Raw genomic sequence first — 17391 nt, 5'->3', positions numbered from 1 at the left:
GCCAATGGAAACTTAAGAGCTCTAAACTGAGTTTGTTTTAAATCTCAATTAGGAAAAAAATTGGCATAACAATCGGAGAGTCATATCGCAAAAGTTAATTCTCGAGTAAAAGCATGATGAGAAACATTGGTGGGACTTCCAACGGACCTATAATGTGTTCTTGATTCAATTGGGACGTATACCTTTCGGGGGAGGGGAAAGGTGTAGATAGTCCCTGACCAATAGGAAGCGTTCTACTAGTTAATAAAACGACCCAATTATATCAATATGGACCACAAAACACTGATCAGCAGCTCCAAGACAAACAGGAACCGAGCGGAATTGATTTCATAGCAATTCAGTGAACGTCTAAAGTCCCACGTGACCCCGGTAGAAATAACTGGCTCGTTAGAATTTCCACCAGAGTTGAAAGCCAGAACAATTAAAATAACCTCTCAAAGTATGTACAAAGTCGAAATTACAGCTACAGGTCCCATCTCCTTCGTTTTCCACACTATTCAGACACTTATACATACAGATTCCCATCTCTGCCCATACATTTACAATACTACAGAAAACTGCAGCAAACATTCTAAACATTCCAATATGACCAAACCAGCCCACCAGCCGAACAATAACAGCGAATGGATGGGTTATATATAAAACGACTTACTCTAGATTTACCATGGATTAGTTCCAACAACTCATAAAATAAAAAAGTAAAATGCAGCTAGGCCCAGACTGTAGGATGTCCGTTGCGTGGATATTATTATTTTGTGCAAAATACTTTCAGAGTTAAAATATTCTTAGAAGGAAAAGTGCTCATGCATGGAATTAATATATTTGTTTTTGATGGGCTTGAAAAGTTACGTAATGCAAAGGGAAAGTACAGCAGAATGCAAACTGGAAGCTCACAAACAATTCAAATTACTTTCTATTAAAAAAAAGAAAACAGGTAATGTGCAACAGCTGGGTAGGACACGAAGGGCCCAGCTAAACTCGAGGCTTCTGCCAGCCATTACTGTAGAAAACATGGTCATGTGCCTGGCTTTCTAATACTTTTAGGAAATGTCTTGCCTAAAAGTGAAACTTTCTACAACACAAAATCTCAAGTGAGTTACGCGCGCTCTACGTTTCTGGGATACATTTTTGCACTTAAGTACAGAGCAGAAAAACACACACGTTCAACCTTGATGTGAATTCACCCGAGAGGCAACCTATGTTGTCTAGTATTTTCTACCTATGTTTTTTCACTTTGTTCTATTTGTTTACCAGTCCATTGAACTAGTTGATCTATTTGCGGTCAATAATATCCAATTACCTACAGATCTTCTATTACCATTCCCATTGCTTTTGCTTTTAAGGCTATGTCTATACAGTAATGAATTTTGGCCGAAGCAGATGTATGACTTGCTTCTTTATACTCTCCTCTCACCTTCTACCCCGCTGATCTCGAAGGGTCAGAAGAGCCATTTTATGACCTATTTTTTTTTTTTTTATTTCTGTTGACATACTTTGCTTTCTACCAGGAGCTGGATTTCCTGACATAAGAAGGTGGAACTGTGTACCTGCAGCAGGACATTCAGGGCTCCCAGATTACAGATGTGGACAAAGTTGTCTAGCCCAGGCTGGGAAAGCAGTGCACTGCTGAATCACATATGTACACACACCTGTAAATCAGCTTTGATCTTTGTAGGCCATATCGCTGAAGCCCCCAGGAGAAGGAAAGAAGGGTTCTTCATAAGCAGCTGGTATCTATAAGCATCAGAATGCATCACAGAAGACACCTAAGATGTGGCATCAGCAAAGAGCACCAACTTCTATATAGTGTGTAGAGGATGACTCCAAAAGATTGCCAGCAGCCATAAAGGAACTATAACACTAATGGCTTATTTGGAGTCAGTCAAAGAAATTTATTCGGCAGTTGCCATGAAAGTGCATACAAAGACACATATTACAAATTTATAAATAGTATAAAACATATTTAAATACCGTTAAAACAATTTCTAAAAACACCATATAAACATCCGATCCAAAAAACCCTTGACATATGACAAATAAGTATACTGAACATAATTAAAAATCACAGAAATACAAACATTTGCAGATGTTATCTCAAAACAGAAACTACCTTGTAATATTGTCCAGAAGTCTCTCACAAACATATAGGGATTAAAATGGAATAGACCTTTTCCTAATACTTAAAGAAGCTGTAACAAAATTTAGTACGTGGTGACAAGTATGAATATCTGGCAGTCTCTGGAAATATAGTAGAGCTTCTTTATAATGGATAGGTCTAAGATTACATAAAATGGGTAAAATGAAGACTTTTCTAGGAGCAGCATATAAAGAACAGAAAAGAAAAAAATGTGAGGTACTCTGCTTTGATTTGGAATCACAGGGGCAGGGTGGTAAATCCTTTTGCCAAAAACATGGTTTAGGAAAGGCTACCTTAAAATGAATCAAATTAAATCTAAAGAATGTTAAAAGAGAGCTTATTTTAGAACATGAAAACCAGATCAAATAAGGTTCAAGACATGGGACTACAATCCGGATATAGGGGTCGAAAGATTTCAATTTCAGAGAGCTATAAAATCTCAAATCTGATATGTACTCAAAATAAGTTGACTTCAAGACAGACCTAGAGTTTTTAGTTAACAGTTGGGGTTCTTCAAACATGTACCTGAGCCCCAGCTTCTCAAAGGAATTTTGCAGAAACACAAGCCAGGTAATCCTATTTGAGTTGTCCAACTGTAAACAATCAGAAATGCAGTCTGGAACAAGTTTTGCCGCAGGGTTCAGCCAACATCTAATCCAGAGCAATAAAGGAGCAATAAAAACCCTGTCCTCCAAAAAACGTTGGCCAATTTCCTCATGACTGATGATGTTTGCTATACACTTTGGTACCATCAGTAATCTACGCAGGAATGTATTTTCAGCACTTTGGAGGGAGGGTACTTTGTTATAGCCCCAAACACCTGCCCCATATAAGACTGCTGCAGCACACTTGGAGTTATAAAGTGTTTTCATCTGTGCAAGGGGTCTGTGACCTAATTTACGAGTAAAGCGAAAAATCGCTTCATTATTCCTTGTCAACTGTTGGAACTTGAAATTAATGTGAGTCTTCCAGGACAAAGAGGAACTTATATACATACCTAAATATTTTTTTTTTTTAACCTTATTTAAAATATGTCCTCCCATAATAAATTGTTTGGACTTTGTATTACGTGAGCCACATGTCATAACAAAAGTCTTAGGGTAATTTACTTTCAGGTCAAGATCCAACATAAATTTGTAAAATAGGTCCAAGAGTCCCTGTGAACCATTTGCGGTACGAGCAATTAAAACAGCATCATCAGCATATAATAAAACTGAGAGCGGTCTCTGGCCCATCTTTGGTACATCCTTTCCATGTTTTACCAGCGAGTCATAAAGCCCATTTATATATATCAAGAAAAGAAAAAGGCGCTAGGATACATCCCTGTCTTACGCCCCTTGTTGACGGAATAGGAGAAGTTCTCTGACCAGATGAACCAGTCTGGACTGAAACCGTTAAATCTGTATGTAGGCGTTTAATAAGCTTCAAAAGGGACACATCACAACCTAAAGCTCCCAAAATTTGCCCTAACTTCGACCTATTGACCAAATCAAAAGCACTAGTTAAATCAATAAATGCCATATGAGTAGACTCCTTTTTGGCTGTCACATATTTTCTAAGTATCAAATGCAGATTTAAGACTTGCTCAACTGTGCCTAAACCAGGTCTGAAGCCAAATTGAATTGGGGATAAAACCCAATCTTCTAAACGATATCACACTTCCTAAAATCTTTGCCGTTGAATCAATAAGAGAAATTGGTCTATAACAGTAAGGATCTTGTCTGTTTCCTTTTTTGAAGATGAGAACGATAGTAGCCGATTTCCATGAGGTAGGTACATTACTATTTACCACACTTTTCAACACTTTTGTAACTAAAGGGCCCCAGAGATCAATTTCAGATTTAAAAAGATCAGCGGGAACCCCATCAGGGCCAGGAGCCTTTCCCTGTCTTAGCCGATTGATGGCACTTAGGACCTCATAGAGATCAAAGGTAATATCTAGGGCCTTAATATTTGAGTCTGAGATAGAGTGTGCAGTAAGGATATCCTTGGTATACAGGTTCTCATTATCATCATTTCGTGGGCAAAATACTTTCCTAAAATGAGTCACCCATACATCCTCTGCAATAAGACAATCGTCGGTCTTAGTGTTGTTATCTGAAAAGTAAGGGTGATTTATTACCTTCAAGAATTTACAAGTGTCCTTCAGCTCAGAGGCAGCCAGAAGTTTGTCCCAAGCCTTGGACCTAATTTCTGATTTCCTTTTTTCAAGAGCAGCCTTATAATCGGCTCTAGCTAGTTTACCTAGTTGGTGGGAGGGGGGAAACTGCTTTATGAGCATCTTTAAGTTTTTTATGAGCAGAGGAACACAGAGAATCAAATCATCTATGAACCACTGACCCCTTCAAGGGCCTATCCACCACCAAGGCTCGCGAGATATCAGTACTTAAAAGTTCAAATTCATGGACTATTTGTTCATGATCTAACTGCTGGGACAGACACATATTAATAGAATCAAACCTAGTTCTTACAATTTCCTGATTAAATATTTTTGGATTTATTTTGTCCCATTTTAAGCGTAAACCGCAATTTGAGTTATAAACAGTACTAGCTCTCAAACTTTTATTCTTAGGAACCTGATTAATATTTAAACCCAAATTAATGCTGAGGGGATTATGGTCACTGGCACAGTGAGGCGTGATCTTAAATTCTTGTATTAAATGATAATCAGAGGAGCCAATAAGTATATAATCAATGATGCTCCCCTTTGGTTTCCCTGTGAAGGTTGGTATATTACAGGCATCAGCAGCCAGTTTCACCGTAACGTGTACCAGATCAAACTTACATATAAAGTAATTTAGAGCATCTCCTTCAGCAGTGTGAGTGAAATAGATTGATGACTCTCTGCACTCATTGGGAAAGGCACACAGCTCCGTAGGTTCCTTACTACACAAAGAAGTGTTGAAGTCGCCAACCCATAATATGATTAGATCACTAACCTGCAAATCATTTGATGAATCAATGAAGTCTGCTACCTCCTCCAGGCATCCCATAAGGAGACCCCGGGGGATATTATTATAAACATTTAAAATCAAAATATCTTTCCGTCCACTGATAGATACTAAAACGACCATAAAATAAGGGGAAGACCAAATTAAGGACACGTTCAATAAAGGGAGATGTAAGGATACAAGAACTAAGAGCCCGCCACGTGCTCTCTCCATTGGGGAGGTTATAGCTGGCTGACACAGAGAAGTAAATCCATTCAGAAAAAGCGTATCCTTAGACCAAGTCTCCTGTAGGCAAATTATGTCATAGGAAGAAATAAAGCGCGACCAATCCGAGTTGTCAGTTTTGGACCGCAACCCCGCTATATTCCAACTAATCAGGGTTAGTGGTCTAAACCCAGGACATAGTGTTAAATCTCTAGTATTTATAGGAATTGACAAATCCAATACAGACTTTCCTGCATCCCGAATAAATTTATTATAAACATTCCCAGCCATTGATCACGCCATATTATTAGGGCAGGGGAAAACCGTGGCCATCAGTCAATCGTTCTCATCAAGGTAATTGAGAGGCGAAAAGCGGTTACTAATGGGTACATATACCTGCAATTGGGACCTTACTGGGTCAGGTGTGTGGATTCTTAAGTCAGCGGTGGAGCGATGTGGTAGGAGCGAGGGGTCATAAAATTGACACAGAGGATGTATTTGGATCCTATTACATGACCTGTTGCATTGTTCGGATTTAGCCAGGAAATAATCCACTGAACAAGGATTTGCAAAATTTAAAACAACATAATCTCCCTCCTTCATTTTCTTTGAATATCCAATCCTCTTCACTCTGCGCGCCATAAGAATCTTATCACTATGGTGAAAATTAGGTTTAATATTAGATTTCAACCAATGACCAGCTTTCCTGATTAGGGATCGGGTGTCTTCTATTTTAGAACTCTCCAAAGGGGGAACATTTGATGAAACCAATACATAGGGATTACCATCTGGAGGTAGGTGTAGAGAATCTACATGATTTACAGATTTATTATGACCCATAACATGCAGCCTAGAGGAACAAACTTCCAAGGTCAACCCCTGTACAGAATCATTTACTAAGTTTCCTTGGCCAGAAACAGCCTGTGAATTAGGCGAGGGGTTACTTGCTCCTTGAGGTAACAAAGTAGGTAAGGGGTTGGTTTGATGAACCAGGTCTTGGCTGTGAGATTTTCTCATATTTAGTAATCCTGGCTTAAGTAAATGGGATAAAGAACTAGTCACATCATTACAAAAACAATCAGGCTTCTTAGTAATCATTATGATAAGTTTCGCCTCTAAGGTTGCACAAAAAGATTTAAGTATAGAATCTATAGCACTTGTAAAATCTTCAGGGGCATCCTTCTTCAAAGAACATTTAGGAGTGGAAACCAAGGGAACTGGATCTTTAGCACTTAAATCCGGATGGATGGATGTTCTCTTTTTGGGGCCCAGGTCCTTTTTTGTATTTTTAGACTTTTTCCCAGCTCTCCTCTTCTTCAGGGGAGGAGAATCAACCTGGGAACAAGAGCTTTCCAAAGATGAGTTAACAATTGGGGTAGGAGAATTGTTTAAATATGTGAGAGGAAGTGTATCATGACCCAACTGTATAATACTAGAGGTCAGGGCCGGTAGTAAAGGCCCGGTTCTTGAATTAGTATTTATATGAACAACAGGCTCAAGAGAGGGCGGCTGAGCAGGTTTCTGGACCGCCCCAATCCTTTGTTCTACTTGTTCTAATTCCGATTCAATAGCCCCAATTACAGAATATAGATAACTAGTAATGGAGGGTTGGACTGAAGAGCCCTTCCCACAATCCCCCTGCTGCAGCCTAGTTTTCCTTTTCCCCATGATATATAAAATTCCCAAAGGTACCCTTAGGCAACAATGGCAAGACCTTCTATCCTAGACGTGGATACCGCAAGTCTGAGAACCCCTGAAATAGGTTAAGAGGTACCAGGCAAAATAACCAGGCCCAGCCCCCCAGAACACTAACTACTCCACAAGGCAACACAGTGTGGGAAAGCACTCCCCAGAAAAGAATGATTTCTCACCAGGGGAAAGCAAGATCCAAAATGTAAAAATGAATTTATAATAAAAGCTCCCTAATAAGTTACAGAATTTCTAACTTACTGTAGATCGCACACAAACTAGGCCGGGAGAGGGGGCTTTGTTTATAAGTAAGAGCGGAGGGCTACAGGTTCCTGCCCCCTACTCCCACCAGCCAGCAATGATGAAGCAGTCCAGTGCGTACCGCAGAGCAGAAATAAATTAAGTTTAAAGGGGCTGCAGATTCCCGCCTCCAGCTCCAATCAGCCACAAAGATCAGGGAGATCTGTACGGCAAGCAAAATTGTCCCCTGACTTCCCTAGGTGCAATGCACACACGACCTCCTGGACTGCAGGCCTCAGCAGTCCTCAGAGGGGGGGCCCAGCCCGGCCTTAACCGGTCACAGACGGGCACAGGACGGGCCTGCCCTTGGCCCGGGCTTGGCCCGGGCACGTCCCGCGCGCAGTGCGATCGAAATTTAAAGGGGCTTCTGCTTCAGGTTCCCGCCCCCAGCAGGTCTCTCCTTGCCTCTTGATTGTTAGCGCCTCCCGCGGCAGCGGGCGCGCGATCGAAATTTAAAGGGGCTTCTGCTTCAGGTTCCCGCCCCCAGCAGGTCTCTCCTTGCCTCTTGATTGTTAGCGCGTCCTGCGGCAGCAGGCGCGTGATCGAAATTCAAAGGGGCTTCTGCTTCATGTTCCCGCCCCCATCAGGTCTCTCCTTGCCTCTTGATTGTTAGCGCGTTGGGGTCTAGCAGACAACATTCTCTGCCACAAACATGGCAAAGTGCTGACCAACTGCCCGCTAAATTTAAAGTAGGTCGGATTATCATGTTTCCACCAGTGGCGCCCACATCGACTTCATTGGCAGCAACCGTAGATAAACAGCCAGAGGGAGTTTGGGCAATCAGTGTAGGCACCTTATACTGGTCATCCTATTTAAAGCAGATGGTCCGACTTTTTTTTTTTCTCTGTTTGGGACTACCAGGAAAAGCCTTCGGCTAGGAAACAGAACAAATACAAAATGATCCACTGTAATAGTTGTTTTTTATAAAACAAAATTGTTTCCTTAGAGCCCATATGAAACTTCACAGCCACTCAGAAAACCTTCACTGCCTTCAGAGGATCTGCAATGACACCAATTCCTCTGGAGGGATAGAGACTTCCGCTAGACATTTGCAGTTCTATAACTGTGGCAGGAGGTAGTCCAGTACAGTGGAAGTTAGGCCCATATTTATACTTTTCGACGCACAACTGCGCCAACGCAGTTGTGCGTCAAAAAATTTAACGCCGGCTAACGCCATTCTGAAGCGCCATGCGGGCGCCGTATTTATTCAATGACGTTAGCCGGCGTAGGGGAAAATGGAGTTTGGGCGTCAAAAAATGGGGCAAGTCAGGCTGAGGCAAATTTTTCGCCTCAACCCGATTTGCGTCATTTTTTTTCACTCCCAACCCCCATTGAAATGACTCCTGTCTTAGCAAAGACAGGAGTCATGCCCCCTTGCCCAATGGCCATGACTTGTGTCCCCTGGGCATGGTCATTGGGCATAGTGGCATGTAGGGGGGCACAAATCAGGCCCCCCTATGCCACCCAAAAAAAATAAAAATACCTACCTGAACTTACCTTAAGTTTCCTGGGATGGGTCCCTCCATCCTTGGGTGTCCTCCTGGGGTGGGCAAGGGTGGCAGGGGGTATCCCTGGGGGCATGGGAGGGCACCTCTGGGCTCCTTCCGAGCCCACAGGTCCCTTAACGCAGGCGTTAAAAAATGACGCTAACGAGGGTAGACATCATTTTTTTTGACCCACCCACTCCTGGGCGTCATTTTTGCCCGGGAGTATAAATACGACGCACATGCCTCAGAGTCATTTTTTAGTAGGGAACGCCTCCCTTGCATTCATTAATGCAAGGAAGGTGTCCACGCTAAAAAATGGCGCAAACTCCATGAACTTTGACGCTCGATGCATCTAACGCCAAAGTATAAATATGGAGTTAGTTTTGCGTCGGATTTGCGTAAAAAAAAACGACGCAAATCCGGCGCAAACAGAGTATAAATATGCCCCTTTGTACCTTTCTCCCCTCTCAGGCCTCCCTTCAGACTCTAAAGGAGCACCTTATTTTTCCCTTCCTTATGTTTGACAAACCACAAAGAGAAAGGTGTACACGAGAGTGGAAATCACTTGCAGGCATTTTTTTCATCATTCTTGTCACATTCCGCCCAAGAATGACAGCCCCTGTTCATGAAGAAAGAAAGTCATTGGGTGAGGAGGGTCATCAAAGCCACCATAATCTCAGGATGTCTGCTAGAGAAATACTGATGTAATGTCTTCATGTCTGTAAAGTGGATGTTACAGGGCCCTCAAGAATAATTCTTACTTACTTGGAGAATGCTCCAAAAAGAAGAACACAGTGACCAAGTTGGATATATTTTTAGAGAGACAGTCAAACAAGGGGTGAATCGTGTCTGTAAAAGTCTAGCAGTCCTAGCAGTAAAACAGGTGCCTGGCAACAGGTTGAACTTTTTATTAAATATGTCTGTTCAATCACGATATGGTGGTCACTAGGCCACTTGAGACAGTTATCACCAGGTTATAGACTGACTCAGAAAAGCTAATTCTGTCAAGCTGCATGACATGCAAGCATCCAGTGAAGGAAGTAAATTATGACAATGCATATACAGTTCAATGGGATTTGATGATGCTAAATCTATCTTCTGAATCTTTCAGGACGGGCTTTGGTGATTACAGATGACATAACTAAGAGGAATGTGATGGATCAAAAACAGGCTACTCCCTGAGGAAACTAAGTGCTGCCCCCATTGATGTTATATGTATGTGTGTGTGTGTATATATCCGTCCTGAGGTCAATACGGAAAAATCGGAAAGATCTCCCATCAATGTATATTGTGGTTGCCAAGCAACTGAATTGTGAAAACTTTCTTGTAGCTATGTAGAGGTAGGTGGGAGCTTAATTTGTGTTTTTGGTTTCCATAAAGTTAGCCACCTTCATGTGCAGTAGCTTAGTACCATAGTGATTGGGTGTTGCAAAAGCTGGACAAGGTAATGGTATGAAGACCCAAGCCAGAAGAGTCATGTGAGGAAATGTTGTGTCTCTTTACCTTATGTATTAAAGGTGAATACAGTATTTTCCCATTTGAACAACAGATTCCACAATACTCAATAATTCTTCCTGGCAACCTAAGTGTAAGTATGCGGGTAGGGTCAATGAAGTGTATCAACATATAGACTAGTCCTACTTCTTCCTTACACACTCATTGTTTGTCCCTATACCACATACGCAGAGGGACCCATGTGGGAACGAATGGAAGGACCAGATCGGACCTCCCATCCTAAATCAACTCACATGGCCTGCTGAGGTTGTACAACTATTGACTTTACTTTTGTTTGTTGTGTTCCATGTGATGAATATTTCTTTCCTAATAGCACACAGAACAGGAAACCGCTTTTTACCCCAAAGAGTTGTCTTTAGAAGTGCCAGTGAGCAGATGTTCAAGATACTCACATATTGATTCTGACTCTGAACTATCTTAGCCTGTGCGTAGTTTGCTCCCTCAGACCTCTGTGTAGATTGGCAGTCGCAGGTAGAAACGCTATCTCAACTGTGGTATTTATTTATATTTTTATAGCAAGTAAATCAACATAAAGTTTTACATCATTTTGCTTGATTTACAATAGGGTCACATGGCCTACAATGTCCACACCAGGGCACTTAAGGGACGATAATATGGTTTGCTAAGAAATGTTTTACTGCCAAAAGAAACATTATGAAAATTGCTACGGCAACCTATTACATTCAAATAAAATACATTTATGTATGCCTGTAAGTCAATAAAATACAGTAAAGTGCTATAATAAATTATAACAGATCCTTATTTCCTAAGAGAAGAAAACATTTTGGGAAGAAACCATGTCACTTCACAGGAGAATAGCGTTCAACCATTTCCTCAACACTTTGTAATAAAATATTGAGGTTCACAATACTGAAATGTAAGAACATACAGGGAAGTATGGATTTACCATTCTTGACTCCACATCTATGTACTTTGACTATATGTCACCAAGGTATATAAATGTGGAGTTAGGTATAGTAAATCAATACATGCTTACCTTTCAATGTTTTGTCCCTCAATATTCTGTCCACGACATAAGCATATTTCTATATATTCTGTAGTCTATATTCAGGATCCACAACCTTTGGCACCAATATTCCTCTTTGGCTTTTCAGCACTTTATGACATTAACCTTAGAGTGCAGTTTGCAAGTTCAATAAAATCCTGAGACTTAAGAATGTGACCACATATTAACACTCGGTCCAGCACAAGCAAAATGCTGCAATAGTGAATGTTCAAACCAGACCTCATATTGGGCTTTAGAGTAAATTTGCCAGTGCTGTGTCCAGCTATAGCAGATGCCAAATGGAAAGACTACTAAGTGACACTGAGCTCCGATAGGCACAAAGAAGATGCCAATAGACATGGTTCAGAGGTAATCCAGCTACTGAGATCTGTCTGCAACCCAGCTGTTACCTTGTTTCTTTGCATGCCATATGGCAGGGGCACAGGATAGGACAGATGATATGTATACCCAGCAATGGTGTGATAGTGAAAACCTATTTCGACAGTCTGGTGTTAAAAGATCCGTTGTGAAGGTAGCAATACCCACAGTGATGATATGCTTAAAGGCCACTTTGGAGCATATCTAATCAGTTCACATTTGTAGCCTAATTATTCTACAATCGGTGTGAAAATAGACTTCAGAGCGTGGCACTTTTGATGCAACAGTTTAGGGATTGCTGGCTTAGTTGACCAGATAAGCCTACATCCACCACTGAGTGTCCCTCCAGTCTTGGGCATAGGCTAGAGAATGTATATCCTGTCTTGCTGCCTCCCTGAGATACTGTGCTGTCTTTTAGAAAGCTTTCACAGGGGATTGGCAGTAGCGAGGAGGAATGCCCAGTGCACTCCGGGCAAAACATTATTGCTACCTTTGAGATTTTGGAACCTCCAATTGTGAAAGTAATGAATTTATGTCTTTTTTCTGATACTCTTAGGAAGGTAGTGGTGGCTTGGAGAGTTGTCTTTGGGACTGGGAATTCTGCAAGTGCCAACTTCGAGTCCCTGCAAGAATTGGCGATATGCCCTTTCATGTTTTGATGTGTTTTTCTTGGTAGAGGCAGTGATAAAAATGATCTGAGTAGAGATGCACCATCATTTGTTTGTCTCCTTATTTTCGTCCAAATGAATGGGTTTACGGACCTCAATGGTCCTTCCTCCTAAGGATGTAAATTGGTGCATTTTAGATAAAGGGGTAGTAACTGTCTAATTTAGCACAGCTTCTCCGGTGGTAATGGGCTTCATGGATCTGACTTGCTGTGAACAATGTATATTAGGCAGACTTCCAACTGTATGACTCTGGATTCCATCTCTGTGACTTCCTATTTATTCACTTTGGTTATTTTGGGTCTATTTGCAAATACCTACTTTTTGTGGTTAGTGCATTGCCCATGTGTATAAAGAACTGGCCCATAAAAGGGGTAGGCACCACATGGGCAGTTGCCGTAGTTTTTCTTGTAATTGATAGTTATCAGTAAGTTTGACTTCCCTGTATACCTTTGGTTATCACTGGAGGCTGCAAGTGGGAGGTCCAGGAGCAATTAGGCCAGCACTTGCTTAAGGCACGATTAGTAGCCTTATGGTTTCAACAGCAGGTGGCAGCAAATTATAAGAAAATGCCTGAAATGTGGCCCTTCGAACAGCAAAATGTAATTGTACCTGCAACAATGGAAAATCATTTCACATTACCTGGGTGGGTCTCTTCTTCAGGTTTGAGGACGTTAAATAACATATTCGTTTTTTTTCTAATGACCCACTGCAATGGGAGTGCATTGTTTTACTTTTATAGTCTTGTATTCTTAACCCATGATGGAGGCTTTGGCATATCCTTAAAACTAAAAGCTATGAGACGAGAAGAGCCAGTAATGCCCAGGCTAAAATCCAATAATGCGGATTTTATCAGAACATCATCTAGGCAATCATCCGTCAGTGTGCAAAACATACCACGGGCAGTCTTTGAGGATAAAGGTACCAAAAAGGTATTGAGGAAGGAACGGAGTGAAAACTTTAATAGAAAGTAGCCTTCACCCGCAATCACCAACAACTCTCTTGTGCACAGTTTTAACACACGCTCCTGTCTCCACGTCTTCCCCCTCGGATTACTTATATACAGTGGTAGGCTGCGGTTGGCAGCATTCCTCCCAGACAAACAACCATCACTGCCTAACTCGAGGGAACTCAAATTCCAAGTGTTGATGCCGACATCCTGCAGGTATAGGACTTCACCAACAGACATTTACGCCCAGCGTGTGTGTGTGTGCGTGTGGTGTGTTTATATACTATTTGCGTCAATAATCCAGCATCCTTCCTCAGATGTCTATAGTTGAAATTTAGAGGTGTAGTTTCTAAATCAAGTTACCTGATATAACATATTTGACCATGATGTGAATGACAGAGCAAATCAATATAATTCTAATCTGTACAACCCTGTACTGATTTTTTAATACATCCAATAAGCATGCTCACTTTATTTTTACAGTGGTTCAAAATATTTCAATTCCTAAAAAGGATAAATCAGTGAAGGCCTCTGTACCACCAGCAAAGATAGGTAAGTGCAATATTTCTATTCATGTTCACCCAAAGAGAAAAAACATGTATTCACGCTTCACTCTGTCGACTTTAATTATACTTCTCGTTCCCTTTATGTGCAAGATGTGCTCTCCAAGCAGAAATAATAATCTGAAAAAATAACATAACATCGAAACAACTGCCAAGTGATTCCCATAACTTACATTTTATTTTTTCGTTAAAAAAATTTCTATTCAAAATGCAGATATTTTACCTATGTTTTGAGATTGCATAAGTATATTGTCATTTTACATATATTTCTAGAATTTACCCCAAAATATATTTGTGGCAAAGGAGCATGTTTGCAATTTGTGTTATATTTTACGTCATGCACAAGGATGCGTATGTTAAGCCGCCTTCCCAAAATGCTCACCGAAGTCTTAAAAAAAACATTACTATAGGGGCAAAGGAACAACACCTTTTCGCAGGAGAGATATGTAGATTATATGACAGGGGAATTAGACGGCTGAGTAAATTGAAAGCATTCACTGTGAAAAACTCTCTTGTGAGGTTGATGAACACTTCAGCGTCCTTTAGAGCACCCAATGCATGTATGCTATTTGCTTTGGAATACAATCAAAGCCCATAGAACCCTCCAGCTAATATTCATTTGTTAATAGCAGCACATTGATAAAAAAAAAAAGTGTAAACAGGGCCAGTAAAAACTGGCTATATTGATCAATTTTATGCTTCAATCTTTTTTGATGTTTTCAAATGTTTACAAAAAGGCAGGCCTGCCCACCTAACCTCCCCATAACCCCTCAACTACTTCCCCCTTACGTATCCCCACCGCACACCCGCTCAGCCCCTCAACTACTTCCCCCTTACTTATCCCCACCGCACACCCGCTCAGCATAGAAAAATATTCTTTATTTGTAAAATATACGAAAGTCATAAAAAGTTTCATAGTTTTCCAAGAAGTTTGATAGTTTGATAGTTTATGCTTTATTGCATAATTACTTAAAATCATTGTAACCGTACAAGCGGAGACGTTAAGAACACCATAAAGCAATTAATGCATTCCTGCTTTCTTTGTAATTTTTAGTCCAGTTGAGCCCTGGGGCTGCCAGTGTTAACTTTCTATGCCAGTTGTTATCTCATTTTGATTTTTTATGGCATGTTTTAAGGAATGTTCTGTTTTTAAAATACATTTAGCAAAACAGGCCATGTGTTGTGGAGTCAATCCTTTCAGACTAGACAGGATAGCCTGCCGGCATGTTCTGATACCACTGGTGATAAAAACGTTTTTCAGATACAGCTTTCTCCAGGGTAATAGAGCGGAGCAAATACAAAAGATGTGTAAGAAGTCTTCCCGGTGATGTGTGCAAAGTCTGCATCGTCCATTGTTTGTGGATCTGAGCCATTTTGGTTCAGTCTCCAATGCAGGTAGCAGGCCGAGTCTGGTGTGTAGTAACTTTAGTTTTAGTGACATTTTTTATATTTTTGCCATATAAGGTTGAGCTGTTGGAACTGTTAACGCGTCCCTTTAAGATATTTTATTACACATCAGGACTCGTTTTAGGCCAATTAATCTTTTGACCCAGTTGAGAGACACTTTAGGACGAGATAGTTAATCAATATATCAATCAATACATCAATAATGTCATCAATATTTATCACAACAATGCATTTCACTTTAGTCAAAGTCATTAATCAATTCAAAGACGCTACCATGACCTTTCAGCCATGAATAACCACACCTTGTTTAGTAGAATTTTATGAGTTTTATTCCCTATTAATTACAGTCTAATAGCAAATGCGTTAATCTCAAAACCAAGAAACATAATAGCATAGTCACGATATGGCAACTTTGGTAAGCTTTCATTAAAACGAGAATCACAAACATCAGAACATAACACGGCGTGAACATAGATCAATTTAGCAGAGTATCAGTAACACGTCAGTTCAACAAAGCATAATCTTGGTCGTTTGTCTATTTGCGTCAGTTTGGTGAACACCTGTCCTCACCACTGATTAGCATTCGCATGTTGGGCTTCATGCAAAACAATTTAGAAGAACCAATTTAGAAAACATCTAGCTAAGGCTCTGTCAAAAGCAAGCAGTTGGTACCTAGAAAGGAAAAGCAAACAGACAACTCACAATAGCATTGTCATAATTATCCTCCAAAGTTTAAGTCAGCGCACAGGTTCAGTCTTCGTCCTCAGGACTTCAGTCAAATCGCCATCAGTCAGAACTCAGATCCGGGGCAAAAGGTCACTTTACTCATAAGGACGTAAAGTGTAAAATGGACAATTCTAAGGGCGAGGATGGTTTAAGTAACCCACCAAGTCACCAAACAGAGTGACAGAGTTTCTGGATAAAATCAATAGCATTCCCTACCTAATTCTAAATGACTCCCCTTGACATTAGTTTTTATCCCTTTTTCGTTGTACATTCCCCCAAAATTCTATTGGTCATCTATTATACCCCACTATCTTCAACCTATCAAAATACACATTAGGTAATCCTACTCTTCACCCCATATTATTTTACAAATCTTTGATTGGTCTTCGTAATTGACGTCTTCAGAGGTGGTACGTCCGGTATGATTTAATCCTTCTGAAATTCTTTGCACATCTTTTGGTCAGCAGTTCCATTGTCTTCCCCGGTTTGAATGACCTTGTACATTACATTAATCTACACTGTTTCAATTTTACTTTAACATTTATTCTGTAAATGAGAGAAAGTGATGAGAACGGATCTAACATGGTTACATTCATCTTTCAAGTTTGAAGAAAAAGAACAAGCAGGGTCATGTCCCCTTGTGAGTCAGCACACTGAAAACTCGAAAAATGCATTTAAAATGAGAGCCAGGGCAGCTAAGCTTCGGCTCATGCCAATTTAAGGCCTATGAGGATTTCAATACAGATTCAATAACGCAAACATTAGTATAAACATATTTAAACATAATATAAACATTTTGGTCATTACTGTTAGTCTACGTATATATTGAGGCCACTCCTCGTGGTCACTATTCAAGTGCACGTCTAAGCAAAATTACTATTATTATAGTTTCTATGTGGCATCATCACACATTGATTCATAAACATTTCATGTTAATATAGATTGTATCAGCTACGCTCTCTCAGAGCCTTCTATGTGTTAATTGTCATCCAAGTGTGAGATCGAATTCTGAACTTATCATTGTCCTTGCTCCAGGAGAGCAACTTGATTTGTTTGTTTAGAAGTTGCTTGAAATTTTTATGGGGTAAAAACTTTTGCTATAACTCCTCTGCCTGCAGGTGCTTTATGGCAAGAGCAATTCGCTTTAGCCAAGGGTTTTGGAATTCCACCTGGTTTCTGTTGATTTCCTCCCAAATCAGTGCCTTTAGAGTGTTTGGTTGGGCTAGTCTTAGCATTGATGAGTATTTGAGTAATGCCCCACCTTGAACTAATGTTTGATCTTGTAATCCAAATTCCAACCTAATCTGCTCTGGCGAGGAGTTGTGCGGGAAGCGGAAGAGAAGGCGAAAGACCTTTCTCTGTGCAATGTTCATGAAGTTGTTCAGTTTACTTGGGTATATTTCCGAACCGTATG

At 40.5% G+C, this 17391-nt stretch overlaps 1 protein-coding gene across 16 annotated transcripts in view; it reads left to right on the top strand.

The window, feature by feature from the left end:
• Positions 1–17391, top strand: part of ABI3BP (ABI family member 3 binding protein) — a 2083720-nt gene that overhangs the window by 973876 nt on the left and 1092453 nt on the right. For all 16 annotated transcript variants that reach the window (XM_069204834.1, XM_069204837.1, XM_069204832.1 and 13 more), the window contains exon 8: positions 13765–13833. In XM_069204834.1, the coding sequence (XP_069060935.1) occupies positions 13765–13833 (69 nt within the window). The remainder of the gene's footprint in view (positions 1–13764; positions 13834–17391) is intronic.

The sequence above is a fragment of the Pleurodeles waltl genome, chromosome 8 (assembly GCF_031143425.1).
Source record: "Pleurodeles waltl isolate 20211129_DDA chromosome 8, aPleWal1.hap1.20221129, whole genome shotgun sequence".
NCBI classification, from domain to species: domain Eukaryota; kingdom Metazoa; phylum Chordata; class Amphibia; order Caudata; family Salamandridae; genus Pleurodeles; species Pleurodeles waltl.
This window is presented reverse-complemented; position numbering and strand designations above follow the sequence as displayed.